This window comes from Manis pentadactyla, chromosome 3 (genome assembly GCF_030020395.1).
Source record: "Manis pentadactyla isolate mManPen7 chromosome 3, mManPen7.hap1, whole genome shotgun sequence".
NCBI lineage: Eukaryota > Metazoa > Chordata > Mammalia > Pholidota > Manidae > Manis > Manis pentadactyla.
Window position 1 is genome coordinate 40,006,765 of NC_080021.1, and position 15,366 is coordinate 40,022,130.

The following is a 15,366-nucleotide window of genomic DNA, read 5'->3' on the forward strand; positions in this document are numbered from 1 at the left end:
GGTACTGGTCCTTTATTAGTTGTATGTGGCAAATGTCTTCTTTCACTCCCTTAATACTGTCTCTTGATTTTATTGTAGTTCAATTTATGAGTCGTTTCTTTTACAGTTAGTACTTTTGTATATTCTGTTTAAGAAATTTTTTCACTGAAATATTCTTTACTGACTCCTAGGTGCTTTGTGATTTTGCTTTTCACATTAAGTCTGTGAACCATCTGAAACTGATTTTTATGTATAGTCAGGGTCTTTTCTCTTTTCAGATGGTAATGAATAAAACATTACTATGTTGTTTATTTGTTTTGTTTTTGAAAAGGCCATGCTTAGTGCTCAGCAATATCAACATTGACAAAAGTACCCATATATAAGTGGGACTTTTCTTCTGGACTGTGTTCTACTCCATTGGTCTTTGTATCCATCATTGTGATGTACCTACCACACCATCTTCTTAATTACTGTAATTTTTTAATTTATTGTGTCTGGCAATATAAGAGCACCCCTCTCATACACATTGTTCTTCAAGTTTGTGTAAGCTGTACTTAGCCATTTGTATTGCATGTACATTTTATTGTTGATTTAAAAAGAAAAAACGTCTAAAGGCAATGGGGAATTATTGAGGGCAAGTGATAATGATCAAAAGTTTTGGGTAAAATTTTAATAATGATAAGGTCAACCCAAATCTAGAGTCCTTTGTTAAGTTTAGAGAATGTCCTTGTTATTTCAGCATTGGTTTTATATTGTTATATTCTCTTGTAGATAATTGACCTTATTTAAAAAAAACATGATGAAATAGCATATTGAAATTTCATAGTAAGTTTGTAAGTTCTTTTAAAAAAATTGCAGACTAAAAATACAGATTAATGATCTTGGTGTTTTTATTTTTCAGAACATCTCTGATAAGAGTCTTCTGTTAATTAAACTTTTTCAAGAATTCTGTGAAGGAACCAAGTAGGATTACATCATGACTTAATCTGAATGAAAGAATAAGAGATAGGTTTTCTCCCTAAATATCATGAAGGGCTGTGTGTAAACACAGACCCTGAGTCAATTCTAATGAGCATTTTAGACATGAGTTTACATCGGCAAATGGGTTCAGATCGAGATCTTCAGTCTTCTGCTTCATCTGTGAGTTTGCCTTCCGTCAAAAAGGCACCCAAAAAAAGAAGAATTTCAATAGGCTCTCTGTTTCGAAGGAAAAAGGATAACAAGCGTAAATCAAGGGAGCTAAATGGGGGAGTGGATGGAATTGCGAGTATTGAAAGTATACATTCTGAAATGTGTACTGATAAGAACTCCATTTTCTCTACAAATACCTCCTCTGATAATGGATTGACTTCAATCAGCAAACAAATTGGAGACTTTATAGAGTGCCCTTTGTGCCTTTTACGACATTCTAAGGACAGATTTCCTGAGATAATGACTTGTCATCACAGATCTTGTGTGGATTGCTTACGACAATATCTAAGGATTGAAATTTCTGAAAGTAGAGTTAATATCAGTTGCCCAGAATGTACTGAACGGTTTAATCCCCATGATATTCGCTTGATATTAAGTGATGATGTCTTGATGGAAAAATATGAAGAATTTATGCTCAGACGGTGGCTCGTTGCAGATCCAGATTGTAGGTGGTGTCCGGCTCCAGACTGTGGGTAAGAAGATTTTGTTTGATTTTTCTGGAGTTAATTGTTTCCCTGTGGATAAAATAAGAATCGCTATTACTCAAGAGAAAAATCTTAACATGCCAGATAATTCACTCATTCAAAAGGCAAACATATATTGAACACACACCATAAGTCTGGTGCAATGCTACATCCTAATGGCAGGAATTTTTTTTTAATACAGTCTTTTTAAATTCTTTTTATTTTGATATCATTAATATACAATCACATGAGCAACATTGTGGTTACTAGATTGCCCTCATTATCAAGTCCCTACCACATACCCCATTACAGTCACTGTCCATCAGCATAGTAAGATGCTATAGAGTCACTTACCTGTCTTCTCTGTGCTATACTGCCTTCCCTGTGCCACCCCCCCACCTACATTATGTGTGCTAATCGTAATGCCCCTATTCCCCTTCTCCCTTCCCACCCATCCTTCCCAGTCCCTTTCCCTTTGGTAACTGTTAGTCCATTCTTGGGTTCTGTGAGTCTGCTGCTGTTTTATTCCTTCAGTTTTTTATGGCAGGAATCTTATCCCATTCAATTTTATATTGTCTCTGCATCACATAATTCATTTAAGATCATTTTCAGAAGAAAAGGATAAGGTGGCGGAATACAGGATCTAGTTGTGGGCAAAATTGATTTTCCCCATCCACTTGGAGAACTTTTAGTATAATGAAATGATAGGAGGTTTTGTTTGTTTTTGCCGGGGAGGTCATAAATTACCCTTTTGAAAAACACTTTAATACGTGCCACAGTATGTGTTCATGTTTGTATACATAAGTATAGTTGACCCATGAACAACATGGGTTGGAACTACACAGGTTGGCTTATGTGAATTTTTTCAACAAACATACTGGAAAATTTTTTTGAGATTTGTGAAAATTTGAAAAAACAGTGGCTTTTCTCTAGACTTATTGTTAGAATATAGTACACGGTACATATAAAAATACGTTATAACTGTTTATGTTCTTGGTAAGCCTTCCAGTCAACAGTAGGCTATTATATAGTTAAGTTTTTAGGGAGTAAAAAGTTATACACAGATTTTCAATTGTGTAAAGGGGTCCATGCCCTAACCCCCGCATTGTTCAAGGGTCAACTGTTCTTTGCTAGTCTTAACATCTAGAGGTCATTCGTCTCATGTTTTTGAATTACAAATACCATTTTCCCAAAATATAAATAATTTTGCTCATATATTTTATTATTATGTTAACAGCAACCTCTGTTTATAGGGCATTTACTATGTACAGTTGTCAGAAATAGGAAGAAATAGTTAATACGCTCTTAGAGAAAAACAAAAGCCATTCTGAATGTGATTTAGCATACCATTACTAAGCCAAAGATGATCTATAAATAAGAGTTTGGGGAAACCCAGAATTTTCAAGATTATCTAGATATAAGCAAAGGCAAGGCTGAAATACAAACTTAATTTATCAAATGAAATTCAGGACTCATTGTCTGAACCAAATCCATTATTAAAAAGCTTCTTGAGTAACAGATTTTTGGGTTATGTCTAGTCTATATTCCATAATATTAAATGAGAAAAGTAGTGTTTCCAGCCTGTGTATATTTCAACTGGTTTTCCCAGGGATCCCTAGAACTTAACTGTCCACCAAGGATTTCTGTATAATATAAAATATTAAAATTATTACCGAATTATTTCACATTTTATGAATTCATTAGTTGAGTGAAGGATTCAGAGATACTACTTAGTATCAAATTGGAATTTCACTCTCCTGTACTGTAGGGAGCTTGTACTGAAACACATAACAAAATAATATGTTACAGATCCAGGAGTGTGGCAGAAGCAAGCCCTGGAACCCATGAAAGGCTAAACTCTCAATAAAAAGTTGGCATGAAATTAGGGATAATGAGCAATACCTTTAAATAATTTGAGGAAGAGACAGTATCCTGTCAGAAAAAAGCTTAGTAGCAATTGTATCATTCCTCATCCCATGGACCCCCCTGCACAACATTTCACTGGTGCAGGAATACACACATTCATTAGAATAGATTTCAAGTTGGATAGCCAATTTTAGGTTAAAAAAGTGTGGGGGTGGGCTTTTGTAAATCATAGCAAATACTTGTATAGTGAGAAATAATGCCTACGTAGGCATACCTTGCTTTATTGTGCTTCACAGATACTGTGTTTTTTACAAATGGAAGGTTTGTGGCAACACTGTGTCAAGTCTACCAGTGCCATTTTTCCAACAGCATTTGCTTACTTGATATCTCTTTATCACATTTTGGTAATTCTTGAAATATTTCAAAGTTTTTCATTATTATTATATTTGCTGCTGTAATCATGATGAATGATTACAAATAGCTGAAAGCTCAAATGATGGTTAACATTTTTTAGCAATAAAGAATTTTTAAATTAAGTTTACTTTTTTTTTAGAGATAATGCTGTTGTACACCTAATAGTCTATAGTGTAGTATAAACATAACTTTTATATGCACTGGGAAACCAGAAAATTAATGTGACTTGCTTTATTGTTTTATCACTTTATTGTGGTGGTCTGGAACTGAATGCATAACATTTTCAAGGTAAGCCAGTGTTCTCTTGTGTTGGGTTGATTGATTGTGTCATCATAATGATAATATCAATACTGTCAACTAAATAGAATACAGTAGATAGGGCTGATCCTAGTTTGTATAAGAACTTGATATTTTAAGGGAAGCATGCCAAACTAAGTAGGAAAGGATTATTTAATGTACAGAATTGAGGGGGAAAATTAGATTGTCACCACACATGAACACCTCAAAAAAACAAAATGGAAACAGATTACAGTGGGAATATAACTAAGAGGAGAAAAACTAAAAGAAATAAAGGTGAATTGTTGCTGTATTATTTATTAGAAATCATTTTAATAAATTTGTAACTTAGAAGAAATTCTATTACTTATAACACATCCTATAGTTAGAAGATCCACTCCTAACTAAACACCTTAGAGAAACTCTTGGGTGCCAAGAAACATCTAGTTTGGAGACATGTTTAAGAATGTTCATAATAGCAAACAAGAAAAAAACAAATGTTCATTAACAGTAAAATGGATAAATTTAATTTCATGGTTACCTCTTGAGAGGAAGAGGGAGGGTATGTGAACTTCAAGGGGCATTCAAGGAACTTCTAAAGCTACTGATAAATAAGGTAACCACAGTTTATGATTTACCCAGTACAGGTCCAGTTCATGTTTATTGTTCTGGTGTTTTTAATAGCATTACCTTTCTTTCTTAAGTGTTCCAGTTTAGGTTGTGAGTGAACTGCTCACTCTACTAATACTGTTCTTAACTTGTGTGATAGATACAGGGTTACTCATTTTTTTATTCTTTATAAATCCTTTTATATATATGACATTTCTTAGTAAAATTTAAAAAGTTTTTTGGAAATTCATATTTTGGATATTTTGCATACTTAAATTTCATTGAGACATTGTTAAAAAGTAAAATGGCTTAGTATTCTAAATATACTGGAGAAGAAAATACTAATTCAAATATAAAATATCATGAAGTAATCGAAACACCTACTTTAGTAGATTATTTTTATGAAAACAACCACTTGATTGTTATATAAGTTTAACAGAGAATTGGTCTTGATTAATTTGGCTATAAATTAATTCTTGGTTTTGGTGGTTATCAGTAGTCTTATCCACAAGGGACAAAGAAAACATGACATGGAGATTAATTATTTTATTTTATTACTATGTATTTTCATTTATATTTATGTTGACTGTCTAGATTGTTAAGAGCATATTTAATGTACTTGATTATGTCATAGGTTTTATGGATGTGTTATGTATAAAATATCACCCAGTAACAAAATTTATATGTATACTTTGAAAACAGAATACTATATAAAGCCTCATATATAGACCTGATTTTAAATCTCTGTCCTGTTATGTTGTAAGGATTAAGTAGATCTTTAATGTTATTATACTAGCATAATTCCTAGCACACAGTAATAAGCTTTTCATAGTTTTGTCATTCCTCATCTCCATTTCTAAAGTTTTACTTGTATTTTTAAAAATCAGACATTCAAGTATTTAACACACCTATGGGCCAGGTTCTGGAAATTTAATAATGAACAAAACATGAAAACCTCTACCCTCTAGGAACTTAACTAAATTTTTGGATCCACAAAAGGACATTTTTTTATTCAAACTCCATTTATTTAAATCTGGCAAAAGGAATACTGGTAAATATCTGACTGACAGTTATTCATAAAATGCTTAACCAGTAGTACTAGGATGATAGGCTTGTATTTAGCCCCTTTAATTTACAACACCCTTGAAAGGCTTTTTTTCCAAAAATGCTAAGTCTGAAATTATGAATTTTTCCTTTTACATTTGATGTTTATCAGTATGACCATTTTCTATGTCTGATAACAGTTTTACTTCAACGATTAGTTTAACATTTAAGAAATGCTGTCCTTCCCTCAGAGTAGAAAGAAAACCTGACCTGGTTCTATTTGAGATCTCTCAGGGTTTCTGACCTAATACTCTTACCACTCCTCTGAAGGTCAGGGCAGATTAAGCTTGTTTAAAAGACAGTATTAAAAAAAAAACAAAAAACGCCTTGAGAAAGGGTGTAGGAGGCCAAACCTGTGTGCTGTGATTTAACCAGGTTGACGTTAGCTAGATTACCTCTAGAACATGCCAGTCTACACAGGTTCAGAGAAAAAGCGGACCATGGCTGGGGAGAATAACTGGGGTGAGGGACATGGAAGAAGGGAAGTCTAGAACCTGCCTTCGATAAAAAATATCTGATTACCTTCTGCCTAGGAAGCCTAGTCTGTACATTGTCTAGGCAGAAAGCAAAAAGTGAAGACTTCTCTTCTGTCAGCACAAATTATCCCTGTCATCTTATGTGAGTGCTTCTGACTTTGCTGGGGAACTTTGAATATATAAGAACATTTATTATACTATAATAATAATTAATGATTTAATGTCTGTGAGCCCCTCAAAGGTCAGGTATTCCTTTTTTCTTTGTAACTACAGGTTAACCCCATGCTCAATCAAGAATTGTTGAATGAACCAATTTGATTATATGCCATTAACATAAATCATATATCTAAGAAATAGTTGATAAAAACGATTTTAAAGCAGTGTGGGCAAATGTAATCAGGTTAGTGTAGCTTTAAGCTTATTTGGTGACAGTGAAATGGCTCTAAATAATAACTTGTTCTGGTGAAGGATACTGTTCATAATGGATTAAGAAAATGAGACCATTGATTAGGGACTAAATATGTATTTTTAGAATTCTACTTAATATCCATCTGACTCTCATTCTCACCCTACAAAGAAGGGTTTTAGCCATAACTTGACCATCTTTTGATATACTAGAAATGCTTTGTAGGCTTACCTTTTAGAAATTTTAGAGAACAGATACAACTTTGATTTTCTTGGGAGGAAATACATTTGACTTAGAAAAAAGCAGATTTTGTGTATAGGGAGCCATAATGAGTAAACTATGTTTCAGGGGAAGTTGTAATTCATAACTAGGGATAAATTGTATGTGTTAACATAGACATTCATTAAAGTTTAAAGTATTCTGAGTTAATAGCTTGAGCTGAGAGTTTGCCTAATCTTAAAGTTAATCTAAATTTATTTTAACATCAAATAATTAAGTATATACTACTGCTATACCAAACATTGTTAATTGATACCAAGATTTTGGGTGGAGTTTTAGGGAATCGATAAAAGTAACATTTTCCCCTTCACACCCTCATTCAGAACCAAGTTGATAATGTAAGATAGGAAACGAGTCAGCATTCTCTTATTAATTAGCTGACCAAAGAATGTGGCTTTAAATACCCAGCCAAAATGGCTTGCTAACCCTCCACCCTTAAATTAGACAGACTTCTTCAAATAGCCTGGGCAGTTCTGCGTAACTGTAGGCCTTCCCTGAAGCATGTAGTGGAAAGCAGAATAGATTGCATCCTATGTAGCAAAGAAGACCCATAAAGAGAGAAATAGGAGATGAGCCTCGCTTTGACTAGACCTTCTCCCAAATACATTAATTGAGTAAGTCACTCCTGTCCTATCAGAGTAATACTTACATCTTACAAGTGGAAACATGAGCCTATTGATTTTGATAAAAAACTTGACTTTTCTCCTTAACTGGGTCAAATAACTTTGGTATTTCTGATTTTATTTTCTTTGTTCTTGAGAGGTTGTCTTAAAGCTTCTGGAAAAAAAGTAATCTTGGATTTCTGGATAATTTTCATTCTTTTTTCTCATTAAAATTTTTATTGGGACTGTTGTATCTTTCTTCAGATTACATTTCATATTAGGTATAGTTTGTTCTTCTTACTTGTTCTTTTATAAGGAATTTAGGCAGAATATACTGCCTAGCTAATATCCCTACTTCCTTAGTGTTGTCCATAGTATAATTCGTGGAATTCTAGTACTCTGAAACTGAGGAAATAAGTGTCATGGCCATATAAATTCTGTAGGTAGTGAATACTATATATGGAACATTGGTATGTTAAAAATGTTTTAGCAAATCCTAGTTATATATCCTCTGTGTAATATAGTTAAAACACTTTAATTTTGCCTAGCATTTCCCTAATTTGACCATTGAATACTTGCAGTGTGGATCATTTATTGATAATTCAGTGAACAGAAAACACTTTGGAAAGACTGTCCTATTTCAGCCCCTTTCTTCCCCTTCCTACTCCTCTTCTGCTAGGTAGGAAGGTTTGAGCATTTCAAGTAGCTAGTGACCTTCAGCTGAAGAAAAGAGACAAAGTAAGACAAGTTACATACATAGTTGATCATAGAAAGAAATTAAGCTATCTTCTAAACCAAGATTTAGGTACTGTTTAAGCCAGAGATGTTTAGGTAGGTAGCCAGTATTACTGGTTATCTGACTTTCTGCTGAGCCTGTTCTTTTTCTCAAATAACAGTGCACCAGAGCAGAGAGACTCCTGACATTTTTCTTTAAAGCAAATATTTTGTCTTTTAGTTTTACCACTTTCTTCTATTATAATTTGAAAGCTGTTTTCCAATTTAAAGTAAGTTTGGCTTCCACACAGTGAAAGTCATCTTCAAGAGGCATAACATTCCGTTTTCAGAATATGTGAATGCTAGGTATATTTAATCCTTCATAAAGAATGTGCCTGACATATTATTAGGAATGAATGTGTATATGAACACAGAACACTTACATAGTTAGTAGTCATTAATTTTTAGCATAAGAAAAAACTAGTAGACAAACTTTTGCAGTCATCAAGATACACATTCGTGAGAATATTTGGGTAGTATTATTAAAGATAATCCTGTCTTTGGAATTTGCACAGATTAAATGGGTCTTGAATGTTTAGTTCTGGGTTAGGACATCTTACCTTTTCAACTAATACTGAGAAGTAGCGTAAAACAAGTTTGTTATACTTTATCTCTCACAATGAGTACATGGATATGCTGTGGACTAATTCTTTCCCTTTCTCCCACTTTTCCCCCACCTCTCCCTCTGCACATACACACACAGACACACACATTGTCTGATTTAAATATTACAACTCTGTTATTATATCCTAATTTTTGAGATGCATTAAGACCTACATTTTTATTAAATGCCAAGTGACCAGATGTTACATCACTATTCCTCTGAAGCCAAAGTATCACCTGTCAAAGTGGTGAATTTCTGTGATATGAGAATAAATGTAAAAATTTACTTTAAAAAATAATTTTTTTAAATTAGCAATCAAATTTTAAATGTTTGACATCATAATGCAGGAATGATAATATTCTATGTGTCAACTGTTAGTTTGCTCCTGACAAATATACTGCATATTTAAAAAATTCTAAATAGGTACTCACTGTCTATAAGCAGTCTTTTTGAGCAAGCTTAAATCTCTAGACTCAAAACTGTAAGGACTTTTCATCTGAAGGCAATTTCTGAAGCTGTTTTGAAGTTTGATTATTGAGAAGAAAATGTGTTTTGAGTCCTCAGTTTTCTCTTGAGATTCTTGCCATATCCCATCATGTTTTGTGGATGTTGTGTCAGTTTGGAACTTCTCTTCATGAAATTTTGCAGTGGCAAAGTTGATGTTCTGCTTTTAATTCTTCTTGTCAAGATGTGAAGAATTCCCTGGTAGGACTTTGAATTGAAAGACTCATAGCCTAAGTCATTAACTAAAAATTAAATCAGTACTTAAAAGTTTTGTTTATTGAAAGGTTAGAATTATGACATAACTTAATTTCTATTAATCTGCCTGATATATTTTTATGAATATTTGCTCAAGAAGGGTATGTTCTTCCTAAGTTTATCTAGTTAATGCAATCTCAGTGTTCATATTAATTGTAAACGTTTCCCTATTGTTTGAAAGATCTTAAATTTGTATGTAAATTTGGGGTTCACAATCACCAGTAATTCTTGCATTTTATTCTTGGAACACAATATGTATTTATACTTCAGTTGTCCAGTAAAATTTCACCATATAAAAAAACAGGACTTTTGCTTTAAAATGCCTACCAGTGTTTATCTTAAAATGAATATTTGGATATTAATATTCAGCCTAGTTGACACATTATTCATACTGATGTGAAAGTGACAGTAATTTGAATGATCACATGGTCATTAATCAAGCACAAGTACAGAGCTCCTAGAAATGTCACTGAAGCAGTCAGTTGCTTATTTGGCCTTCTAAGGTCAAGACCAAAGCTGAAGATGATTTTGGCTGTAAACTGAGGCTAAGCCAAACTTCAGAGAATCCCTATTTTGTTTGGGGAAACTTAGTTGTAGGGAGATTATGTAATTTATATAAAACTATACAAGTAATAAGTGGTAGAAGTAGAATTTGGGCCAAGTAGACTGAACTTTTCTTCTGCCTTTATAAATTGTTACTGACTTAAAAATTTAGCTGATCTTAGCATTGTCCCTTTTATATAGACAGATTTCCCCATCCGGTCCCTCCTCTTCCCTTCTTCCTCAAGAGTAGGATAGAGAAGCCTTAGAAGAGAATGTCATTTCCTTTAAACTGAAATTAATAATTTAAAGATTGCTTTAGATTATAACTTGATAGAAAAAAAATAGAGTCTTCAAAGATTTTTTCTTTTTTTGAGACTGCCTTGAAAAAGCCCTTAGGGAAGTCTTAAAGCTCAGGGAAGTGAAACTTTGCTAAATTATCCCCATCTTGATTTAAGTTGTGTTTAGTTCCATCATGTTTGAACATATTTATGGTAGACAATGTCACTTGGAGAATTGGTCTATCAGAAATAAAATTGGATTTAAGATGTAAAATTCAAGTTAAAACCTTTATATATATCAGTGAAACCTTAATTTAAAAAATAAAATAAAATTTAAGTTAAAAGGGTGAGATACCATGGAAGCAACAGGTCCAAAATAGACGAGCTTCTTGACTCTTAAAATTTTGTATAATTTAATGGATTATCTTGAAATTTAATAAAAACCTCAGTTAAATTATTATTTAAATTGTATTGCCAGTAAGAAGAGGAGCTCTGAGAACTCCTCTGTATTTCCAGTCAGGAGGAAATATTTGAGATTTACAAAAGCCTCGTTTATAGACAAGACTTGTTTATTTCTCTTTCAGGGAGAACCAGAAACCCCTAGACATTTTTTTAATTGCAAGTTTTATTGAAATAATTGTAGATTCATGTGTAGTTATAAGAAATAATACAAAGAAATCCTGTGTCCCTCACACAGTTTGCCCCAATGGTAACATTTTGCAAAGCTGTAATACAGTTTCACAACTGGGATACTGAATTTTATACGGTCTGCTGATCTTATTCAAATTTCCCCAGTTTTACTTGTATTTATTTGTGTGTATGTGTATTTGTGTATTTAGTTGTATACCATTTTATTACCACCTGTAGGTTCATGTATCTGCCATGCTAGTAAAGGTAGTAAGTTTTGTCACATCAAAGCTCCCTCATGTTGCTCTTCTGTCACTTCTCTCCTACCCCTTCCTCTCCCTCACTCCATCCTTAGCCTCTGACAGCCACTAATCTGTTTTCCATGTCTAAAACTTTATCATTTCAAAATATTATATAAATGGAATCATACAGTATATAACTTTTTGGCATTTGACTTTTTTCATTTAGCGTAATTCCCCAGAGATTCATCCAAGTTGTTAAGTATTTAGTAGGTGGTTCCTTTTTGTTGTTGAGTAGTATTCTGTGGTATAGATATGCACCATAGTTGTTTAACCATTTACGAGCTAATGAAGGACATCTGGGTTCCTAGTTCTTGGCTATTACAAACAAAGCTGTTGTAAACATTTATTTTATGTGACTATAAGTGTTCATTTATCTGGGATAATGCCCAAGAGTGCCCAGAATTTAAGTCAGAAATTTTTAAAGTGCCAACAATATTAGCTCAAAGTATAAGTGTTAGGGCTAGTAATGAGTCTACTGTTCTTAATCTTTTATATGAAGTAAAAAACAAAGTTTCCTGATTGAGAAATTCAAGTTTGTATACATTTTGGTAGAAATTGGCACCCAAAGACCACTTTTACCATGCATCTTAAAAACAAGAATATGAGAATTTATGCATAAATACAAGATCAGCACACAATTTATGAATTGGCACAGCCTATTATTAACTGACAAGTGTAGCTGATCTATAGGCATTGTATTTTTTAAAATGTAATTTTATTACCTTTCTGTTTTTAAAAGTAACAGGTAATTGTACAAGTCAGAAATGTGTACTATATAAAGAAGATAATTAGAACCCTAATAGTAGGAAAACTACCAAGATTTTTAGTGAATTTCCTTCTAGTCTTTTCTAGGTGCATAGAATACTAATTTAATAGAATTTTTATAAAATCGGGATTAGGCTATTTATACAGTTTGGCTTCCTAGTTATAAGTTGGAAGTTAAAAGTTAAAGATTGAACTTTAAAAATGTTTATTACCATTTATATGTCTTCATTTGTGAACTTTTCACTTGCCAATTTTTGTATGTTGAGATGGTGTTAGGATTCATGACCACTTGCTCATGCATAAATAGAAAACTTTTTCAGGAATAGCATTTAAATTGTATAATTTTCTTACTTAATATCTTTTGTTTTATACCACATTTTAAATAATTTTTATTGTTCTTTGAAGATATGCTGTGATAGCATTTGGATGTGCCAGCTGTCCAAAATTAACTTGTGGGCGAGAAGGCTGTGGAACAGAGTTTTGTTACCACTGTAAACAGATTTGGCACCCCAATCAGACCTGTGATGCTGCTCGACAAGAGAGAGCCCAGAGTTTACGTCTGAGAACTATACGTTCTTCATCCATTAGTTACAGTCAAGAGTCTGGAGCAGCAGGTATTTATATCTTTTCTAATAAAATATTTGACACATACAGAGCATTAGTTATTTCAGTAGAAGTACAGTATTCAGTTCCTGTTACCACATGTTCTCCCTCAGTTATCAAAATTATTCTGTGTTAGCATTTCTTTCCCAATAGCACTTGTTCTTTCCTGTGGAAGAAAGTAGGACTGAGATTGGAAAGATTTTATTGCCTAAAAAAAAAAAAGCAAAAGGAAGTGTCATGATGATTTATAATTTATATAACTCATAGGCCAAAGATGGTCTGAAACTGTTATTTATGAAGGTGTGCTGTGCAAAGCTTAGCAAAGATTTTTAATAAAGTATTAATTTTGAATATTACCTTTAGATTATTTCTAATTGTGTAAATATCAGTTACAGGTTTAAAACAGTTTATTTTTTGAATCTTTTTCATTTACATGTTTTGTGAAATACAGGTTTTATTTACAGATGTCTCATCCAATTCCAGAATAACAGATTAAAAATCATACCTTAGTGGGGAGAACACTAAAAACTTTGTGTCTTTGGTTAAAAATTTAAAAACTATCTGGGAATCTATACATGAGTAATGTATGCATCTCATAAATATCAAAAATTAATAAAAAATTTCTGAACACCTTAATGTTCTTTGAATAAAATTCCAAAGAAATATTTCACATGCCTTGAATTTTCATTGTTTATTGGAATTTCAGTCAATTTTACAAAAATAATCACTTTTCTTACTGATTATAAAAGAGAAAAACTTGGAAGATACAGAATTTTATCAAGAAAATAATTTACATTCCTACCAGTAGTGTATGGAGATGATCATGTGACTTATGCTACAAGGAAAAAATCTTATTCATAGTTAAAGTTGAATTTAAAATTAACATTTAAAATTATATATACTTTAAATTTGACATTTAATACTTCACAAAATATAAATGAATTTTCATGCCTGTTAGCTCATTGACTTGTTTCTATTTCCTTTTCTGAAGATTTGGAGTGAAACTCTAAAGTTATTAATAATAATTTATAGGTAAGGATCAAGAAGCAATTCAAAGAGAACACAGATGTATCTAAACTATTCCCTGTAGTCAGCTACAGTATAGTGGTCTGCTTCGAAATAATATCCCTTTTCTTTAAGTGGGAATAGGTATTTATTGGGCATTGGTATTTATACAGACATACAGAGTAAGAGAATGGACTCTGGAATCCAACTTTTCTAGATTTGGATCCCAGCTTCTCCACTAATTCTGTGTGACCCTGAGCAAGTTACTTGCCTTATCTGTAAAATGAAGATACTAATAATACTCATGTCCATAAAGTTGAAACATTTCCTGGCTCATTATAAGGGCTCTGGCTATATGAAGTGGAGAGACTTAGAGAAACCACAGTTAACATGCTAGAGATTTACGTGTGTCTGAACTATCATTAAAAAAAAAAAAAGACTTAGAGATGGCTTGTGTTATTAATTTTAAAATAAACATCATAATTTTGATGAATGTTGGTCTTCCTCCTAGTTATCACTGTGAGAGATTTTATGTTTACTTCAGCAGTGTCACCCTTGAATACCTTATTGGTCACAACCTTTAGATCCTGACACATTCACTTAATTACCTTCTTATTATCAGTTTGATTTCTGGGAATGCCTGAGTTTCTTTGGAGCTACGTCTCACACCTTGAGTATTATATCAAGTTGAATCACTAGTTTGAAGTTCATCCAAAGTAAGATGTAGCTGTATTATAATGAGGGTGATTTTTAAATATAAAGTAGCTTTGAAAGTAATTATGAAAGAAAAGTTCTCAAATGATTTGAGCCTTTTAAATACTAGCATTGTTGGCATTTTTCCATGTTTCCAAGATTTAAAAATCTTATCTCATAGTTCTGAACATTTAAAATACATGCATTTTTAACTGCAATCCTCCAGATGTCCAAGCTCTCAGAACAAATGTTCATGTGTGACAGTTTTTTTTAATATAATCTACAAAAATTAAAAACTTGAACTTGGCTTCTCACTGACTTAAGGAAAGAAAAGAGGAAAAGGAACTACCATGTAAAATGGTTTTATTAATTCCTATTATTCCAGGTATCTTGGTATTTTTTGTCTCAAATTATAATACTTCGAAAAATTGGCTACACTTTTAGTAATAAATATTTGGTATAATAAGAACTATTAGTTGACTATTTCTTTCTAATCAGTTACCTGAGGATAAGTGTGTTTAATCATATAGTACATTAAATAATTTATATTATGATTATGTTTGTCTTTAAATGGTGATACTATTGCATCTGCATGAGACTATTATATCTATTAGGGTGGTTATGCACTTGGAGTTACATTTTAAATGAACCACATATCTTTCAATGTCATTACCATGTTTTTACCCCTTTATAAAAATGTGTTCAGTTTGCTCCCCATCCATACTCTGTCCCCTGCTATTACCATCC

At 32.5% G+C, this 15,366-nt stretch overlaps 1 protein-coding gene across 1 annotated transcript in view; it reads left to right on the plus strand.

Moving 5' to 3' along the window:
• RNF19A (ring finger protein 19A, RBR E3 ubiquitin protein ligase) overlaps positions 1-15,366 on the plus strand; it is a 55,189-nt gene that overhangs the window by 24,012 nt on the left and 15,811 nt on the right. The window contains exons 2-3 of the mRNA XM_036876259.2: positions 881-1,643; positions 12,724-12,932. Of these exons, the coding sequence (XP_036732154.2) occupies positions 1,048-1,643; positions 12,724-12,932 (805 nt within the window). The 5' untranslated portion in view covers positions 881-1,047. The remainder of the gene's footprint in view (positions 1-880; positions 1,644-12,723; positions 12,933-15,366) is intronic.